General features: G+C 39.4%; 1 protein-coding gene across 1 annotated transcript; it reads left to right on the top strand.

Moving 5' to 3' along the window:
- Positions 1-1,487: 1,487 nt before the first annotated feature.
- On the top strand, positions 1,488-19,352 carry dusp3a (dual specificity phosphatase 3a). Its single transcript, XM_072667771.1, has 3 exons — positions 1,488-2,005; positions 8,426-8,658; positions 14,265-19,352. Exons 1-3 carry the CDS (start codon positions 1,839-1,841, stop codon positions 14,471-14,473), a joined length of 609 nt encoding a protein of 202 aa, XP_072523872.1. The 5' UTR covers positions 1,488-1,838; the 3' UTR covers positions 14,474-19,352.
- Positions 19,353-19,773: the final 421 nt, after the last annotated feature.

The raw sequence follows: 19,773 nt of genomic DNA, 5'->3' as shown, positions 1-19,773 counted from the left end.
ATAAACTCTCTTTTTTTAAATTCTCTTAATTTCAGAAGAAACAATAAATTGGCAGGTGTCCTAATACTTTTGTCCATACATGTGCATGTAGCTTATGTTACTGTTTCTTAAACATATGTAAATGACTGAATGGCTGTTCTATATTGTGCTTCCTTTAAAAAGCAAATATGGCTGGGGGTGGGGGGTGGGGGGCGGGGGTTATTCACCCTTTTTCTGATGTTATCATTGCATAATTGCTTAATTTGTTATTTTTATTGGCTTCCACTTTTTTTGCTAATGTGGTTATTAATAAGCGGCACCGTCTTGCATTTTGCAGGGATCTTGCAGGCCCCCTAAACTGCTCTGATTGAATCTCATGTAATGTAGAGGAGATGCGGACAAGCTTCACTTGAATGCATAGCAGAATCTGACTGATTGGCTAAAATACTTCATAAATACAGGTCTAGATATGACTTAAAACCACTTTAAACATTTAAAAAGGTCTGTTTTGCAGGTTTATTTCCATATATGAAATTCTGAAAAATCCAGCTAAGACTAGCATTTATTGCTAGCTGATTTCAGATGGCCTAAGTTACATGTTGATGGTTAAAGTAGTTGACAAGCTGGACATCCAGCCGGATTAGGTACAAACACTGTCAGTTGGTTAAGGTGTGATTTAAAGCATTTTACAGTGTTACACCCTGAAATAAAAAATAACACTTTTATTTCAATTTTTTGCCATTATTTACTTAACAAAATCAGGTGTACTGTTATGTCACATGTGATCTTGTAAAAAAAAAAAGATCAAATTATCCCTAAAACATTTTAAATATGAAAACATGGTCACGTGATACACCTTTTCACGCGATCTCTCGGTTGTTCACGTTTGAAATGATCCATGTTTCTTATCTTTGTATCTCTGAAATGCCAACTTTACAGAAAATATAACTTTAAATGGACATTCAATATAAAAAAGAGTGTATTCCATGTTAGAATTATTTTATAATATTGTAATTATTATTTTTTTGATTTCTTTAATTGTTCAATTGTATATTACTTAAAGGGTTTTATTTCTTGTCATTATTTTATGGATATGACTAGCTGTTTTATTCCTATTGGATTGAGTGGTCTGTAATTATTATTTTGATCGTTTGCATATTATTATTATTATTATTTTATTTTGTATTTGTTTTTGTTATTACTTTGAGTTATAATAAAAAAAGTACTTTGAGCTGAATATTTGACGTATGGCAGATGCTGTATAAAAATGTAAGTAAAAAAAAGTAAAAAAAAAAAAAGTAAAACAACTTTCTGATTAAAATTATGCCAAAAAATAAATAAATACATTTTAAAATTACCGTAAAAAATATCTTACCAGCTAAACTAAAACTAAAACTAAAACTGGCTCCTCTACGTGTTTACCAGCCAACGCTGTCCACCATCCGTTCCCATAGTAACCCCAGTAAGGCGCGAAAAGCTGGAGCACTAGCCTCCATGCTACATGCTAGTGGCCGAACATGGTGACAGTACGGCCCCTTTAACAACAGCGCTCTCGCTGACTTGTTTATCGGTGCTCAGTTGCCACCCTGGTTAGCGTGTCGTCCTCCGCCGCTCCGTGTCTGTCTGTCTCCGGAGTGTGTGTGTGCGCGCGCGCGCGCGTGTGTATATGTGTCTGTGTGACCGCCGGTGGGCGAGTCGGGGTGTGTCTGCAAGAGGGAGAACGGGCAGAGCACAAAACACCACATCCACACGTACTGAGCGGAGGTAGCTAACATGCAGGACTGTGGGAAACGAACCCATCTCCGACACTAACGGTCTGTGTGTGTGTGTGTGTTTTTTTTTATTGTCTTGAAAAAGCCATGAAGAAACACCAGAGCCCTGTCAAGGCGCCAGCGGACGTAACCGTGCCTGACACCGAGGCCACTGTGCAACAACTCAACGAGCTTTTGTCCAACGGCAGCGGCTTCTACAGTTTACCAGCACAACATTTCAACGAGGTGTTTCCGAGGATTTACGTCGGCAACGCGTAAGCCATGTCTTGTCTGGTCTATCTTCTGGTCTTAACCCGTGTTGTTTACCTTCAGGAAACACAGACAACACTGTCAGACAGGCTGCAAGGCTGGTCTTTCAGTCTCCCAGTTTGTCACGACGCTGAAGTTGGCTTGTTGTGGGAATTTTCCGTTCCACCTTAAATGGTGCAGCAGTTACATTCTGCCGCCTGAGGCGGCAGAATGTAACTGCTGCACCATTTAAGGTGGAACGGAAAATTCCCACAACAAGCCAACTTCAGCCTCGCCAGTTTGTTCAAAAAGAAAAAAACGAGCACACATCCCCATCCCTGCCAAGCTAGACTAGAGGGAATGCCGTCTAAAGTTCTAGTTCATACCGTTTTTCTAATCTTTTAGGCTAATTGACACATTTCTCCAGGGCTGTAACCAGGTTTCAGCGTAGCCTACTTTGAACTGAAAGAGTGAATGGAAGCTGTGCCTCCTCTCCCTCCCCAACACAGGGATACTTGTGGCATGTGCTGTAAAAGACATATCACAGATCCTCCAATTCCTCCAAATTCAAGCCTATTAAAAGGCAGTTTCTCATCCTTTTGCTGCAGTTACAACACCCACTCTTCTGGGAAGAGCTTTACACTAGAGGATTTGATTGCATTCATCCACAAACGGACATGATTGGGGTATTTGATGATGGCCGGATGATTAGTTCAGGATCACAAATGGCACTTCAACCCATCCTGAAGGTATCGCTCCAGAGAAGCCAAACACAGGGATGGGCTTTATGGTCTTTAGGATGGACCTTAGGTTCATGTGTGTTCCATCTCATTTTGTTGACACTGCTTGCTTATGGAGATTACCCAAGCTGTTTATTGTGAATTGGACATTTTAGAGTCAGATGTGTTTTTCTCGACCTGTAGAAAACATGGACATCACAGCCTCTCTAAAAAGGGAAGCAACCACAGATCTAGAGCCTCTGCTGGCTGGTTGCAGTGTGACGTGTGGCTCCGCCCATCCCCATGTCTTGCTAATGACAAAACGACCCATTTTCTATCTCATTTTTCCTCTCTAAACTGTCTTTTCATCTCCAGTGTCTAATTCCAATAGTTGTTTTTTACTCCCCCTTCCCAGAAATCTCAGTTCTTTAAAATGGTATTCTGCTCTGTGGTAAGAAGGCGAGGTTACACTTCAAAAAGAAGTGATTGACAGCCCTGGCTGGAAGAAACCGTCTGCAAGGACCTGCATTGCGCCCTTACTGTTCATCACATGGAGTAGCTGAGTTGTGGTTGAAATTACATGAACTGCACTTTTACTGCTGGATATCCAGGGGGAAAAATCCACGCTGCTTCTGCACTGTAAGCCCAATGAAGGTGGTCAGATACGCACTTGGTCTGAGAGTAGCAAGACGCCTCTGGTCTCTACTGCGCAGACTCTGGTTGCAAATTTGACAACATGGCAGACAATTGTGGTTACATTCTTATAGAATGAAAGGTAGGGAATGGAACCACAGCGTCCTTGTTTTCTACAGTCATTGGTCTTCCAATTGGAGTCCTCTGTGAGATCCATCATGGTCATCATGGTGTTCAGGACAGAATGTCTGATAACTATAGGTTGAACATAGGCTGTGAATGACAAACGTCCATGTAAGTTCAGGTCGAGCGTGCCCTGTTGACACCTCTAGGCAGGATAAACAGAAATCCATTAACAGATCCGTCAGACCACTGTGCTTTCCTTGATTAATTTATTGATTGTATTCAAGCTCCACACGGATTCAAAGTGTGTGTGGAGTGGGTTTATAGGGTGGGCTTTTATTTCGGATTCAGAAGTCTTAAATGTTTTGAAATACATTATGCATAAATGTAAAAATATAAAATATTTAACATCATGTTGGATTGATGTATTGTGTCTAGTATGTTAGCTTGGAGCTAAAACATTAGCTTGTTAGACTGAAAATGATAATGTGTTTTTGTACTTTTTGACATAATTTGGATCTTTATATAATTTATTTAATTTTGTATATTGTGTCAAAATTCCAGTGTAGTTAAACAATAGAAATGCTCTGAAATTACACCGACTTTCATTTCTAGAAAATTCTAGTAAATTCTAATCAAATTACTTTTGGAAAGAAATGGACAAAAATGCATTGGGACACTGTAAAACTGTACTGCTATTAAAAACTGTGTTTTCATGTGATTGTTTTTTAGCAGATCATACTCTGCTTCACTAATTCTAATTAACTTAGAATAATGATTCTCTTTTTATAGCGAAACATGCAGCTAGTGTGTGCTCTAGAAGTACTGACGATATACCTGACATACTCAGACAAGTCATAATAAAACTAAATACCTAAATAGCATCATATTGCCCAGCTCTACTTTAGAGGATCTAACTGAATTTGGTCAATCGTTAAACCCCAAGTAGCCTAACCATTACTTTTACACAGCTTTGTACTCTTGACTTTAGCCGTGACTGACCAGTCAGGGGGTTTACTGGTATGACAGGGATGTCCTCTTTATGTAACAAATCTAGTATGAAACATGCACACACAATGTGATGGGATGTCATTAGTTATATGTTAAATTTCATGACATAATAGTATGAGTGTTTACGCATGACACGCCCACTCATATTAATTACTGTGATTCTAAATGTGTGATTCTAAAATGCATACATTGCAACTACAGTTACACCAGTGATAAAGACAGATTCCTAAAATTAGTCAAAGCACAATGCCCACTTTTTTCCTAAAAGTTTGAACAAAAAGCGCTTTTTAACACACAGGTACGTAAGCGATGCACTTTAGAGTAAAAGGGCTGCTCTCTGTGAGGATTTTATTAATAATGTATGTGTAGAGACTGCAGTGAGCTGGGGTGAGGGAGCACTGGTCTAGAGGAACAGACTTCAAGGCTTTACATACACACACACGCACACACATACACTGGGTACAATGGGTGAGAAATATGACTGCAATCTGCTGTGCCTATGGATAGATGGGCTAGCTCAATATAGAAGAGCCTTGAGTTATGGATCTTGAGGATTTGATCGTGGTCCATCACTTCATCTGCATTGAGGTGCTTTCACTGTAGGGAAGACTGAGACTAATGGGCTGATTCCCTCTCCAGTCATAAACCAGAACAGTGGCAGGTGTATTCTTCATTTGCTGGGCAATATGGGGATGATTTTGACTCTCTGTGTTAGGCATGTATAAGAAATATTTTTTTATTGCTTCAGAAGTAGAAGTGGAAATGTAATCCTCAGCATAGTGTTTAATTTAATGTAAAGATCAAGATTTAAATGTTAATCAAACCCAGTCATATCTAGCCATTAATGTTTCCACCTATAATACACCACATATTTTTACAGTATAAGCCTAAAAGAAACGAGTGAGAGATATAAAAAGCCTGAACTGTGAGCAGATGAAGATGAAAGTGTTGCAGTTGCTAGAGCAGAACAGAGGCGATGTAACTACATGGTAACGGAGCACTCCACTTTGCTCCCCACTCTCTTCCCTTTCTCTCTCTCTCTAAGTCCTATTTTGGGCACTGTGCTGGGCGCCTATGGGTCTTTGTATGCCTCTGGGCAGCAGCCAAAATCTCCTCAGTGTGTCTGTACTGGTTTAGAACACTGCTGTCCCCCTGAGGTCCACTAACATGGACCGACATCTCTGCCATCTAAAAGCGGCTCAACAAATTATTCCCGTCAACTTTTCCCACTAAGCACAACAGAGCAAGTTTAGGGAGCGCCAGGGTCTTAGCTTAATCACAGTGAATGAGGACAGAAGGGCTGAAAAAAATCTGCATTATTGTGAAGAGTTTTCCTTTGTTGTTGATGTTGTTACAAATTTTATGTCCAATCTAAATACATGGAAAGTGAGCAGCAGATCACCTATAAGGTTGATCCCACAGTACTGTGCAAAAGTATTAGACACCAATGTGAAAATTAGATTAATTAAAAAAGTTTCTTATCTGGGCAGTAAGTAGGGCTGGGCAGTTGATAGAAAATGAACTCGAAACCAACATTTAGAAGCTCTAGTTATATCTCGTAATCTTGTATTTATGTTTAGATGCATCTAATGTGATCTAAGCAAAAACAATTGTTTTTTTTTTAAGTAGTATGTTCAGGTGCCTAGAACATCTGCACTTTGTGTGTGAGCAGGTCAAGAAAAAGAAGAAGTATGAAAGCTAAAGTAGCTTGTCTTGAAAACCTGTTTACACATACAGACAGAGGACAACCTAAAGGAACCAGTGGAAAGTATCTTAGTGCGCTTTAGTAGGCCTTTGAATTCTACATGTGTCTGGAACTGTACTGGAGAGATGAAAAAACGATTGTTTCATAAGAAATTCCCTCAGTTGATGTTGTTGGTGATTGAGAGCGCAATCGAGTCAAATCTCTAATTGACATTCAGCTGAGTTTAGGTCTGATGACTGAAGACCATAGCTCATGATTTATGTTTTTTTCATATTAATTCCTGTTGGGGAGCCCAAATCACACTGTGTAAATTGTATTGTGACCCAGTTGGGCCACAACAAGCCACAGCCAATGAGAGCGTTGATATGTCGGTATTTCCTGTATCACTTCTTGTATGTGTGTGACAAAAACCCACCAGACCAGACAGACCCGTTGGGCATATGTCCTGATGAAAGATCTTGTCAGTTGTGATAAATCACTAATCAGTCATTAAGTTTGCAAACAACAATGAAAACAGGCTGTGTAGTGTGAGCAGTACAGAAGTCTGACAACTCAGTCATGTACACTGTTAATAGTATAAATTCCTTGAGGAACTTTTGGAGGTTCTTCAGTTTGAAACTGTGGTGCTTTGAGGAACCTTCAAGAAAAGTTTTTTAGAAGCGGTTTCAAATTGAAGAACCCCTAAAAGTTCCTCAAGGACCCTAAACTTTTAACAGTGTAGTGTGTACATGGCATTAGTGTATACCATACATACATGGTATACAGGACTCATCTGACAATAGAATTTCTCTTCCACATCCCTGTAGAGCAGTGCCTGTATTTTTACACCACTGAACTCTCAGATGTGCATTCGTCTTTGTAATGAGGGGTTTGTGCACTGCAGCCCTACTTTAACCTCCCTCTCTGTGTGCTTGTGGACGGATTGTTCCTGATAAGCCCTGCTTTCTCAGTCACCGCTTCTATTTTTGCATTTCGCACTAATGCAACAGCACAGAACTAAATGTAGATGTCTTTTAGCCAGTTTTCTTGTTGAAACATTAGACAGTCTTTGTGTGTGAAACTTTTGCCATAGTGCCCCAGTAATGAACCCACTATTAAATATGTTTTTCTCTAAATATGTTTTTCTCTTGCCATCACAATTCAGAATCAAGACAAACTGGGCCTGCTCAAATTTTTCATACGTCACAGAGCATAGTAAGAGCATGCCGTTAATTCCTTGACTAGACCACGCAGTACACTTGTCCACAAGCATCTACATATGTTATTTTTCTCTGCTCATTTATTTACGTCTTTTAGTCATGTCTCAAAGCCAGAGATGTAGTCAAGCAAGGCTGCACGTCTCTGCCATTACCTCACTTTGGATCCTTTGAATGAGGCTTAGAAATGCAGCCTTCATTTCTGAGAACTCAAAGAACTCAGCTGGTGTATTCAGTTCTTTAAGACCTTAAGTTACCAATAATCCTTTACTCAAAGTATGAAACTATTTTAAAAAAATGGCAGTTGCATTGGTTTGCTTATGTCAGTAAGCTGTGCAGCATTGGTACAGTCTGCTCAGACTGTCAGGTATGAACTCTAAAAAAAAAGGCTTCATATACCAATGTCTCTCTGCAATGCCTCTCCTACCTCAACCACTGCTTTCACGTAGGTACATGGCCTTTATCATGGCCTGTTTCTATCTTGTCTTACTCACAGTACATTAGCTTACAGTTATAAACAGACTTAATTACTCTGATAGACGCATCAAAGATAAGAAACACATGCTTTTTATGTTGGTAACTTTTGTTTTTATCCGAATATTAGTCAGAGTTAGTAGAGTAACAAAATTTAATAGGTTAATAGGTTATTTGTCAATCAATGTACATACATAATCAAAAATGTCTATCAATTAATTTACATGAGTCATGTTCATTGTTTGCAGCTCTAGAGTACACAGTTGGTTTCTGCTGTATGCACGAAATAGTGGGTGACACCATTACAGCATTCCATTCCATAATAGCATTGCATGAATGCTTATGAAGTATTTATGTGTAAAGAACGAAGGGAAAGGCAGAGGCTATTCAATTTTAATGCGTCAGTTCAGCTCAAATTCACACTTCTAGAAAAGAGAAATGAAAAAGGGTCTTCCTTTCTTCTGTTTTATTCTTCAGATAACAGGACTGAAAAACCTGTAAGCTAAATCTATCAGCAGCTTTAGATTTCTCATGGGTGTAGTGGGCCCAGGTGAGGCTGACGTGTGCTGTGTTTCTTATCCCCAGGTTTGTGGCCCAGAATGTGATGCGTCTGCAGCGGCTCGGCGTGACACACATTCTTAACGCCGCAGAGGGCAACTCCTTCATGCATGTGAACACCAATGCCGAGTTCTATGCTGGAACTGGGATCACATACCATGGAATAAAGGCCAATGACACCGAACAGTTTAACCTCAGTGCCTTCTTTGAAGAGGCGGCCGACTTCATCGATAAGGGTCTGGCACATGCAAACGGAAAAGGTATGTCGAAGTTGTCATTTCTCACACTTGTTGTTTTTTATTTTATTTTATGTGGTACCATTTACACTTGCAATCCAAAATATTCAATGCCCCCAAAGAAATAAGGATTTATAATGTCTATTAAAGAGTCCTATGGGGTGAGGAAACAAAACTGGAACTGTTAGGCCATATGGATGAGCGGTTTGTCTGGTGCAAGAAAGGTGAGGCCATAACCAAAAGAATACTGTCCCCACAGTCAAGTACAGTGAGGAGTCAGTGATGTTTCTCTGTACTGCAGCATGTGACAGTCGTTATAGATACATTTTTTTGAGGAGCTTGGTTAAGAAATCAGTCCTGGAATTATCTATGACGCTTGTTACATGCTGCAGTACAGAAAAACATCACTTACTCCTCACCTTACTTGACCCCAGATTTATATACCATTATTTCTCTCCTCTCAATGTGTATTGGGCGGTCCGTAAAGTGGGTTTACGTCAGCATACCTCTGACCAATCACAAAGCTAACATGGCTCCACCCTCTCATGAAGTCTGGGCAATCTGGTGAGCTAAAGCTAAAGTTAAACATAGAAAGCTGATGCTCAAGCTGCAGCTAGGGGAGTGGCTGCTCTACATGCCCTGTTGCCTCTCACATCCAGCACCCAGTACCTCGTTGCTTCACCACAGAATTTAGCGGCGCAGTGTTGTAGCCAGGTTCGCTGCCTGCCACTCACCTGTGCCCCGCCCTACCTGCACAGCACGTAGCAGGCCACCAAAGCAGAGAGGCGACAGGCGCCTTTTCACACTTCACTTAGAACCCAAATTTAGTACTATACAAAAACGTTATACATAAAAATGTTTTAATGAAAGCAGTTGCAGCATGAAAGCCATCAAACCATGAGCTGTAAGCTTTTGCACAAGAAGAATGGGCAAAGATTTCACAACAGAGTTGTGAGCACTTATCGAAATCGCATATTAGAGGTATAAAGGCAAATGATGCTCCACCAAATTCTGAGATTTAGGGTTGAATAATAGTTCACATGGGCTTTTGGTAAGAGAAGATGTTTTTCATTGATCAAAACTGCTTGTATCATGAATATTAATATTCGTTCTTGGTTTAATGAGAAATCTCTGTCATACCTTTTAAGGTTAGGGGGTTAAATATTTCTGATTGCAGCTGTATGTAACTTGGCAAGAATTAGGTACTTTTTAGGTACTGAATGCACATGTTTCTTTAAAATGACTGAATAGTGGGGGTGTTCCAAGTTACTTCAGAAAAATTATTTCCTCACTTGAAGCACTACAGATGCCTTAAACTAGATACATGAACCTTTAAGGCATAAAATCAAACAACACAGTGGTGATGAAATCTGAACATGTTGCCCTTTCGCAATATTTCAGGCTAAATATGCCACATTTTTTTCTTCCTGTTTCTTAAAGTTCACATTTGTTTTTTGCTTTGGATGTTTTTCTAAGTAAATGCTGCATTTGGCAAAAACATGTTTGTTAAGGTCAATCTGAATCCACTCTCCTGGAGTAATTACTGCGCCTAGTTGACAAGGGAGATAAGTACAGCACAGTAAAGTGTCCCAAGGCACTATTTGGAGTCTTTACCCACAAAATTACTCCGAAATATCTCACGGCCGTCCTGATTTTAATTGGTGCCTTCAACCTCATGTTTTACAACATGGATTTTATGCCATCTCTGACAGAGTGGAAGAGCAATTATAAGGTATCTTAATTCTCGGCCAATTTGGCAGCACAGCCTGTTACACAGTAATGAGTTGCCAGATCAGGGCTAAGGGAGGACAGTAATCTTTAAGTGAGAATTTGAGCTGAAGCACAAAACCTCCAGGACATTTGCTGCCATACAATCCTTTGGTGTTTTTACAGCTGACAATTGTGACAGCCATGCTTAGAGAGCTTTCGTGACAGACTGAGTTGGTGAATCTCAATGAGTCTAGGGATTGCCGGGCTTCTAGAATGGTCTTCCTTGCGCTGCAGAGAAGGTACGCTCAGATTTATGCAGATCTGTGGACGAAGAGAGTTATTAGGACTTTTTAAATGTATCCTCAGAACAGCGTAGAGTCACATACCTAGGAGAAAAGAAGAGCACAAGGGAGGGGCCAGAAAAGCTGAGGGATCAGGTTACAGATGCTGTGCAGAATCTGCAGAATAAGCGCAGTAGAAGTTGGCAAGGTGAATTCCTCCAGGGGTGTGGACCGGTCGATAATGAATGAGTGTGTGTGTGTGTGTGTGTGTGTGTGTGTGTGTGTGTTTATTGATGGCTTGGTGGGGGAAGTGGGTTGAAAGAAGACACTGAGAAGGCGTGTAATGGGCTATGTGCTAGGGGTGGGCAATATGGCAATATGTTATTGTTATCATGATTAACTGTGTGACAGTATACTTTCCTAAGCACATAATTAGCCCTGTTCAGACAGACATTAAACTTGCATGTTGTCCTGGATTCATTTCCTCCTTCACATGTGCTACTATTTGATTTTATTTTTGAGAAAATTACAGGCCAATCACCTACTGTTTTTGACTGAACGGGCTTTGGTAGCTGCTTTGTGGTGTGTTTAGTTTTAGAGCGTGCATAACTATCAGGGATATATTTGGTAAAACATCCTTTTCCCTAAACAAAAAAAAAGAGCCAGAAGAGTGTTTCTTCTTCACTCCAGTGTCTCTTTGACTATTTGGACACAAATGTTGTAAATAGCATGATCATGTGACCTGTGGTAATTTTATTGCAGTCTGAATGCACAATTTTATTGCAGCCCTCACTGATAAAACTCTTGTGCTTGTATTTTAATAAAATTACTGTTGGACTAATAACTTTAGTCACAAAGTTGTCACATGATCACATTTACAATAGTTGACAGTGGCTCTTATTTCAGTTTGGGGAAAAAAGCAATGTTCCAATAACAGTTTCACTTCAGATTCACGATTTTTGCAATTTAGAAAGTGTTTGATATAAACTGAAGGATCCGTTCGCTCAGAGACTAAATATGATGCAGTAGCAGCACCCTAAAACATTTTTTCCAACATCTGCCATCAGAGATGTGTTTCAGAGAGTTCTGTAAAAAAAGAAAGCTGCCTGTTATTTCCTCAGAGGACGAGGGGGAAAACATTTAGACAGGGTGCTGGGTGATTCCTCATTGTAATTTCTTTTCATTCATCATTACATAATGTTGTAATGTTGTAAATAATACATACATTATGACCTATAAAGAAATCATCTGTTCATCAGAATTTGAACATTTATGAATGTTTATAATTGACTGTTTATGTAGCTGTTGGAGAATATTTTACATTTACAACAGGTAAAGTGAAAAACATTGATTATCTTAAAATCAGTGTTTTCATGAACTTTCCTGCTAATATAAATGGTAAATAAAACTCCAGAATCTTTTTTTCCAGTCAAAATGAACATTTACCATTGTAACAGGTATCTCTGTCTTGCCCTGGTGTTTTCTCTTCCTGGTCTGTGTCTCCGTTTTGCCCTTCTGCTCTGTTGTCTCCTGTTTTTCCTTGTCAGTTTGTTTTGTTTTGGTTTTCCCCATGTGCTCTTCAGCACATGGCCTTGTTTTGTTTGTGTTCTTGTCTTCTCCCTTGTCTCCGCCCTAGCCCCAGTTTGACTTTTGTAGCCACGCCCTCTTGTTAGTCTCAGGTGTTCCTTGTTGGTCTGTCTATATGTAGTTCCTTTGTTTAAGTGTTCCTGTTCTGACCTTGTGCGTGTGCTATGGTCGTTTGCTTTGTTTTCTTTTGTTAGTTTTGTTCTCTAGTTTGTGTTTTTTGGTTCCTGTTATGTTATGTTATGTTTTGTTTTGTTTTATGTTAAATAGACAAATTACTAATACAATATTAGTAATTTGTAAATTAGTATTTTTAAGTCTGCCTCCAAGCTTGCAACCATGACAGACATTCAAAGCCTGGGAGTATCAGCATGAAATATAACATTTTTACACTCTACCCATGTCTACATGAGCTCCCTCGAGTATAACTAATATACTTCATAAAGAATGGGAAATCCAGACACTGCAATGATTAGACTCTCCTCCATTGTGCAAAACAAATCTTCTATCAAGCAATCTCAGTTGAGTTGACATTATGGTGACTACTCAGATCTCCCCAATAACACCCAACTGAGCACCCACAAACGTCACATAAAACACAAATTAACGCTAATAAACAAAACAGTTACTAAAAGTAAATTCTTATTAACTAAAAACAAATTACAAAGGGCATTATGGGCTGCTGCAATATCATGTCACAGTGTGAGTCGATTAACTCAGTTCCCCAACTTCTGCTAACTGACTGGCAGCAGCCACACAGCTTTTTATTTACTATCAGATGACAATCACTCAGCAGAACCTAACAACCAAGTTGTAGGTGCCAAATAAATGCATTCCTGTAACATCTGAATAGCACATCTGTAACTGCCAGTAACAGCTGCAATTCTGATCACAACATCTGTACCATATGTAACTTAAGTTGGCTAGCCAGCTAGAAACAGGACATAATATCATTCATTTGCTGCTTTTATCCCCCACAGTTACCACAATTTCAGCAAAGCAGTATATTATGTCAGTGCTCAGTGGCTGAAGGGAGGAGCAAAAAGGAATGTAAAGCCGGCACTGTAAACTAACAGTGAAATCAAGCCCTCATACTATATTTCAGCATAGCTGACATAATGAAAGTGATGACCCAGAAACCAAACCAACCAAAATGATAATGCTTAACAAAACAACTACTAAGAATCTTTTTTTATTAACTAAACCCAAATCCCAAAAGCATCCTAAAGCATCATGGGAACACTCCTAGGGCAGAATATCAGTATGTCACAGTGTGGGTTAATTAACCCACTTTCACTACCTTACTGGCATCTGCCACACATACTGAGTGGCTTTCTCACACAGCACTGAGTGCTGAAATGCATCAAGAGAGCCCCAGTAAACTGAGGTCCCCAACCCCCAACTCCAATGAATCTGCCATGCTGATTTTCCCCCCTTTCACACCCCATCCCGCAGAGGTTAAAACTAGATCTAAAATGTCTAGTATGTAGTGGTTAGTACCTACCAAAAGTACTCTAAGAAAGCACAACCAGTAACTGACAACAAGGTCATCGGAGCCCAAGCCTCGCTGATAAACAAATCATGTGTGTGGGGAACGAAAGCTAGCCCATCAGGGCAGGACTTAAAGGACTGGCTGCTAACGCATTGGTGCCAGGTACCACAAGTCAATGCCTTGATGGGTCAGAGCTGTTCTGGGGGTACAAGAGATACCTACACAATATTAGGAATGATTAATGTTATGGCAGATTGATGTACATATTTAGAATTTATTTAGGTATTAGTATCAAACCAATTTGAACAGAGCCCAGTCATAGTAATACCATCACTTCTCACATTTACCATATGGGTTTACCCCTAATAAGCAATGGTTGACATTGTTTGCCGGCTGTGGAGGTCAGAGACTCATTTGCATTATGTGAGCTGCGCTAATGGTGCTAGGCTAGGCAGGTTCAGACACTCAGCATCTGTTTTTCTGCCCTCTCATGACCTTCTTTCTTTGTACACCAGTTCAGTGCTGCATACTCAGCCGTCTCCTCCCCTCTGTTCTATTGATAGGAAAAGTGTATGTTCACTGCCGAGAAGGCTACAGCCGCTCCCCAACTATCGTCATCGCTTACCTCATGCTCCGACACAAGATGGACGTGCGGGTGGCCACATCTACAGTACGGCACAAGAGGGAAATCGGGCCCAACGACGGCTTCCTACGCCAGCTGTGCCAGCTTAATGAGAAACTAGCCAAGGAGGGGAAGCTGAAGAGCAAATGATAGAGAGATAATACTATACTCTATCCCTCCTCAGGCTCCAGAGTCCGTCTGGGGGAAAGATCTTACCAGGCCAGCACCTTCTCAAATACACACACACACACACACACACACACACACACACACACACACACACACACACACACTCATTTATAGTCAAAGGTGTTTAATAAAAGGCAAATGCATACATTACCGTTCAAAAATTTGAAATCACTTGTCATATGAATTATTTTTACTTTATATACAATAAGAACTTATACAGTGTACATTTAAATATTATAAACTGGCAACCAACAGGTATTTATACACTTTATGCAATATTGTAAGTATTTTTGGGAAAATAATACTGTTATTATCTATTTCCAATAAATATTTGTTAAGCTGTCTTCGCTAATAATATGAGACCAGTGAATTTTATCTGAACTAGTACATTAGAAACATATTATGCATCAACTGCACCCATATTGGTTTAATATTTTTGAAAACATTGATTCCAAACTTTTGAACGGACATGTATTTACAGTGCGATGGTTTATAACAATGCATAATTGAACATGCACCGCCATGGTACGGACATCACGGTTCAGTGCATGCAGTCATACAGAGAATACACAGCATGTGATAAAATGATGATGAACGTAATGTAGAACCAAGCACGACTTTACACCTAGAAACTGGTTGCCATTGTCCTGCACGGCAAACACGATGACATGCACAATGGGTAGATAAGATAAACAAAGGTTATTATTTTATAAACTAACTATACTGAGTAAATGTGGGTACTGGTGGGTCTTGGCAGGAAGCAAGTTAGCAAGTTAGCAACATGCTGTGCTAATCTTAGCTCCAGCTGAGTGGTGTATGTAATGAGAATATGCTTTACGCATTTAGGGTTGTATTTGCTTGTACCGAACCGTGAGCTCCGTACCACAAATCGCGACTTGTATACCTATAAACCCATAGTAACTGATGAAGTAGTTGACTGTGGACCCACAAACACATGCACAAAGTGTAGGTTTATGAACTTGTGAATCTTGTGATTACCATTGGGAATGGCTAGTTCTCATGGGAACTGATGTTGCAGCAGTAATGCTAAATGAGAGGGGGAAGAAGGAGTTCAATGGTTTTAATCTACAACTTCTTTCTCTGCCTTTTTTTATTTATTCACCATTTCTCACAGTAATGAGTGTCACTTTATGACCTGTTACAGTATGTGGCTTAAAGCATTCCTATTGTCGCCTGTTTGTAAGTCTAATGTCTTCACATTTTGGAGCTCTACAGCCCAGTCACTTTAAGAGAGTGTAGATTAGAGCACAGTCCTTCCATAGTCTCCCACTGCCGGGAATTTCACGATTTTTCTTGATCCCATTCCAATTTGAATATGGAGGAATTTGATGCTTAGGCACTTAAAATCCAATTTACACTGACCTCTATAAAAAAGCACCGAAATAACCATTTTACTCTGCTAAATCAATGATCTTGTTGGTAGAATAACAGATTAAGTCGCTGCAACAGATACTACCCACATAAGGAGACTCTAAAAGCTGAGATTTGCACCAACACTTCAGCGATGTTAGAGTTTAGACTACTGACAGGGTATCCCATTTTTGTGTTTACACAGGGCTTGCTTTCATTTTTATAACAAAACATCCAATATCAGCAAAAAAGATTACTTCAGTTCAGTCACTGGGGATGACATGGGCGAGGAGGCAGGTTAACATTCCGTATTGTTCAGAATAGCACTGTCTTGAGTACACAATGTGCTAACAACTAGCCAGCCATTTACTGAACACAGACCCATATGTCCACAGTTGGGTAAGCATTGTTCATTCAGCATCTTTGCAAAGATTTATGCAGCAGTGACCTAGTTATGCGCCCCACTGGACCTTTGAATTCTTGTTTTTGTGGAATCACGCTGCTTTGATATGCCAGTAGCTCACTGCCAATCCATTTTGTCCTCCACAAGATCACCGTCAAGCTGTAGAGTAGGCAAATCACATTAACTGCCTTTCTGCCTATGTGTGACACACTCCCTGTGTGTTTGCTTACATAAATCTGCACCCCTTTAGCCTGTCAACTCGCACTGTATTCAAAAAATGAGGTCCAGCTATCCTTAATTTTAGTAATGTAAAGGAAGAAGGTCAGTAGCATATGTAGTATTGTAGCATTGTCACTAGCATAGTTAAAACTATGAGAATTATTTAAGCTGACCTTGTTATTGGGTCTCTGACTGCCCTAACAGCCCTGCATAGGAACATGTCTTTCCACTAACTGTAAAAGAGCTCTACCCAGTTGCTCTTAGTACATTTGGACAGTGTGCACAAAATACATCTGAGTGTAGTTAGCTTATTGAGTTCTCACCTGTCACATCTGACTGAACTCATGGCCCTGGGCCTTTCCCAGTATTTCTATATTTATAATGATTAAGGATACTCATATTTCACTTAGACCACTATAAAAACTAGGCCACATTACACCATAAAATACTATTTATTACTATACTCCAATTTCTATATTTATATGCTTACAGAAATATATACATGTATATACATATTTAAGTGTTGACATATATGAATGTATTATTAACTGTATAGATATTACAAGTACAGTATGTATTTACAAACGATAATCTAACTTATTGTAGCCAAGATTTGCATAATGTTGATATATAGTCCCCACAAGATTATTTTACAATTATGAGAATCATTTCTAATTTTGGAATATCTATGTAGACATAATGTACGTGTTTACCCGTTCGTTTCTCTTTGTCCAACAAGCTTACACCCTCCACTTTGCACCTGCTATGGTACCTGATCCAACCAGTAAAATACGTCTAAAGCAGATTATGGTTGGACTAGACGCTGCTGGAAGGTTTCAGATTTTATTTTACAAGCTGGGTTGGTGACCACAGGCTTGTAGTTCCTTTTCTTAATTTATTAATTCTGATCATATCTGAGATGGCCAGAGTCTGTCTAACACTGTCACAGGCTACCTCACACCCCAACCACAGCTGGCTGCTCATGTCATATTTACTTGTCCATAATCATGTCTTTGTAAAAAAAAAAAAAATGAAAATATAATCAAATATAGATGTATTTACAACATACAAACTATAAACATTCCTATATTGTAATCTGGAGACCTAGGCGTTTGTAAAACCTAACCTACTGTAGTTACTACAACTTGTGTGCCATCACAAGAAACATACAGTGAACTATTGAGGATTGTGCTAAGTAAAACGGCTATGCTATGAAAATGCTTTACCTTCAACTTTCCTAATTTATGTTAACTTGAAAATGTAGAAGTCCCCTATAGTCCAAATGAGAACCTAGAGTTCTTCTAAAAAACATTTACTGACTTTTTAAGAAAATCCTTTACTGACAAACACAAAATCCAGGATCCTTCACTCTCTCATGATCTGTGGTAGGGATTCTTCTGGTATCCATTCAATGACTAATGCAGAACCTGAATTTCTTATGTGTCACATTATTGGAAGCAAAACCTATAATTCTCCTGAAAGTCCTACACTGACTAATGCAGAATTCTTCTAAGAGTATCTCAATATTTAAAAGCAGAACCTAAAATTCTTCTAAAAGTCCTTCGTTATCTAAATACAAACATTGTATTCTTCTTAGTCGTGTACAGACAAATGTAGATAGGGATATAGAACAATTGAAAAGTGTCTCAATTAAAAAGTGATGTGTTCAAATATATGAACCTAATTAGACCTTTGCTTTTTTTCACTGGAAACTAAGGATAAGATGCACTGCTTGTTGCCTGTGAGCTCCTGATGGTGTACTATTTTAAGCAAATTAATTAGTGGAGAGAAACACTGCCACCTGCTGTTGGCAAACCCCTGTGGTTTGTATAAAATGTCCTGCTAGGATTGTTGTTTAGTAATTCTTCTGGAGTTGTATTGTAAAACGTGTAAAGCTGGTAATGGTCTACTGTATGGCTTAATGATGTCAATAGTACTATAACAGTGATTGCAATGCTGCTTGACCATTTGTATTTATGTCCCATTTTTATCATGTTGTTTTGTTTCGTGTTTTTTTTGTCACTTATAAGGATGCTATGAATCACCTCCTAAGCTGGTCTATGTAAACCAAACTACTAAGATGCAATGCTATGCTGTCTAAAGAGCTTACTTGATTGTCTTATTTGTGGTCTGCTCTGATCCTTGCTAATGAATCCAGAGTTCTACATATGTAGTCAGCACGAGTGTAAGTGTTGAGTATTCTGTCTATGCTTTTGCATCCTTTAACAAGCTGACTTGTAACCTAACAGGCTCACCACAACACACACACACACACACAGTGTACACATATAGTGGAGTAGATGCAGTTCTTTCTTTTCTTTGTGCTGCCTGTTGTGCCAGAATGGTTGCACTATTACTTTAATGTGTCAAATTAAAGACCCCTCCAGTAAATTGTAATGCAACAGCACTGACGTTCCAGGTAACTTAACCTTGTATGTTCTTTGGGTGGGCTCGGCACACATTTCCACACTGCCAAATTGTCGACACGTTCAGAGTGAGGCACACTTCGTTCTGTCTTTACTTCAGTTTATGTCACAAGCCCTAAGTATTAAGGATTATGCCTCATTTGACACTCCATATTTGAACTCAGAATAAGTCACTGTAGAAGAAGGAAAAGGACACAGCATGTGCTCTCCTGTCATCCCACCATAAAGCCTTACTCTGAAGACTGATTCTATATTTTTTGATTTATGTAATCACTCCACGAAGCAAAGCATTCAGCTCCTTACAGACACTGTTTGTTGAAGTGCACTTGATTTCAAATGGCAATGTTATTTTTCTTATCTTGGGAAGATATGTTGTTTTTTGTTCTACTGTTGAACAATAAATGGCTAAAATGCAAAAAAAAGAAAAGCTACTGAGCAGATTTTTTTGGGCGCATTAATCTTGACCAGTTTAGCATAAGCCTTTAATCAAGCTCCTTCAGCCTTAATGTTACATCTTTCCAGGTTTTTGTCTTTCATCTTCTTTTCAAAGCCCAAGAACAACACATGTATAGCCATAGCTTAATTAACAGTGGGCTTGGTTTCAGTACCTCCTATTGCTCAATGACACAGTAATGAGCCCCAACTCTTTGCTTTCTGCTGTGCAGATAGGAGAAGCATGAGAAGGGCTCATTTTTCATGTGCAGTAGGCGTTGCATGACAATGCATTATTACTAAGGCATTACTTTTCCTTGTGTGTTGCAACCAGCTCTTTTCCGTGGGTCTCGGTGGCCTTTGATTACATCAGATCAGAGCAGCTGAAACAATGCTTACTGTGGCCTCTA

This window comes from Salminus brasiliensis, chromosome 22, assembly GCF_030463535.1.
Source record: "Salminus brasiliensis chromosome 22, fSalBra1.hap2, whole genome shotgun sequence".
Classification (NCBI taxonomy): Eukaryota; Metazoa; Chordata; class Actinopteri; order Characiformes; family Bryconidae; genus Salminus; species Salminus brasiliensis.
This window is presented reverse-complemented; position numbering and strand designations above follow the sequence as displayed.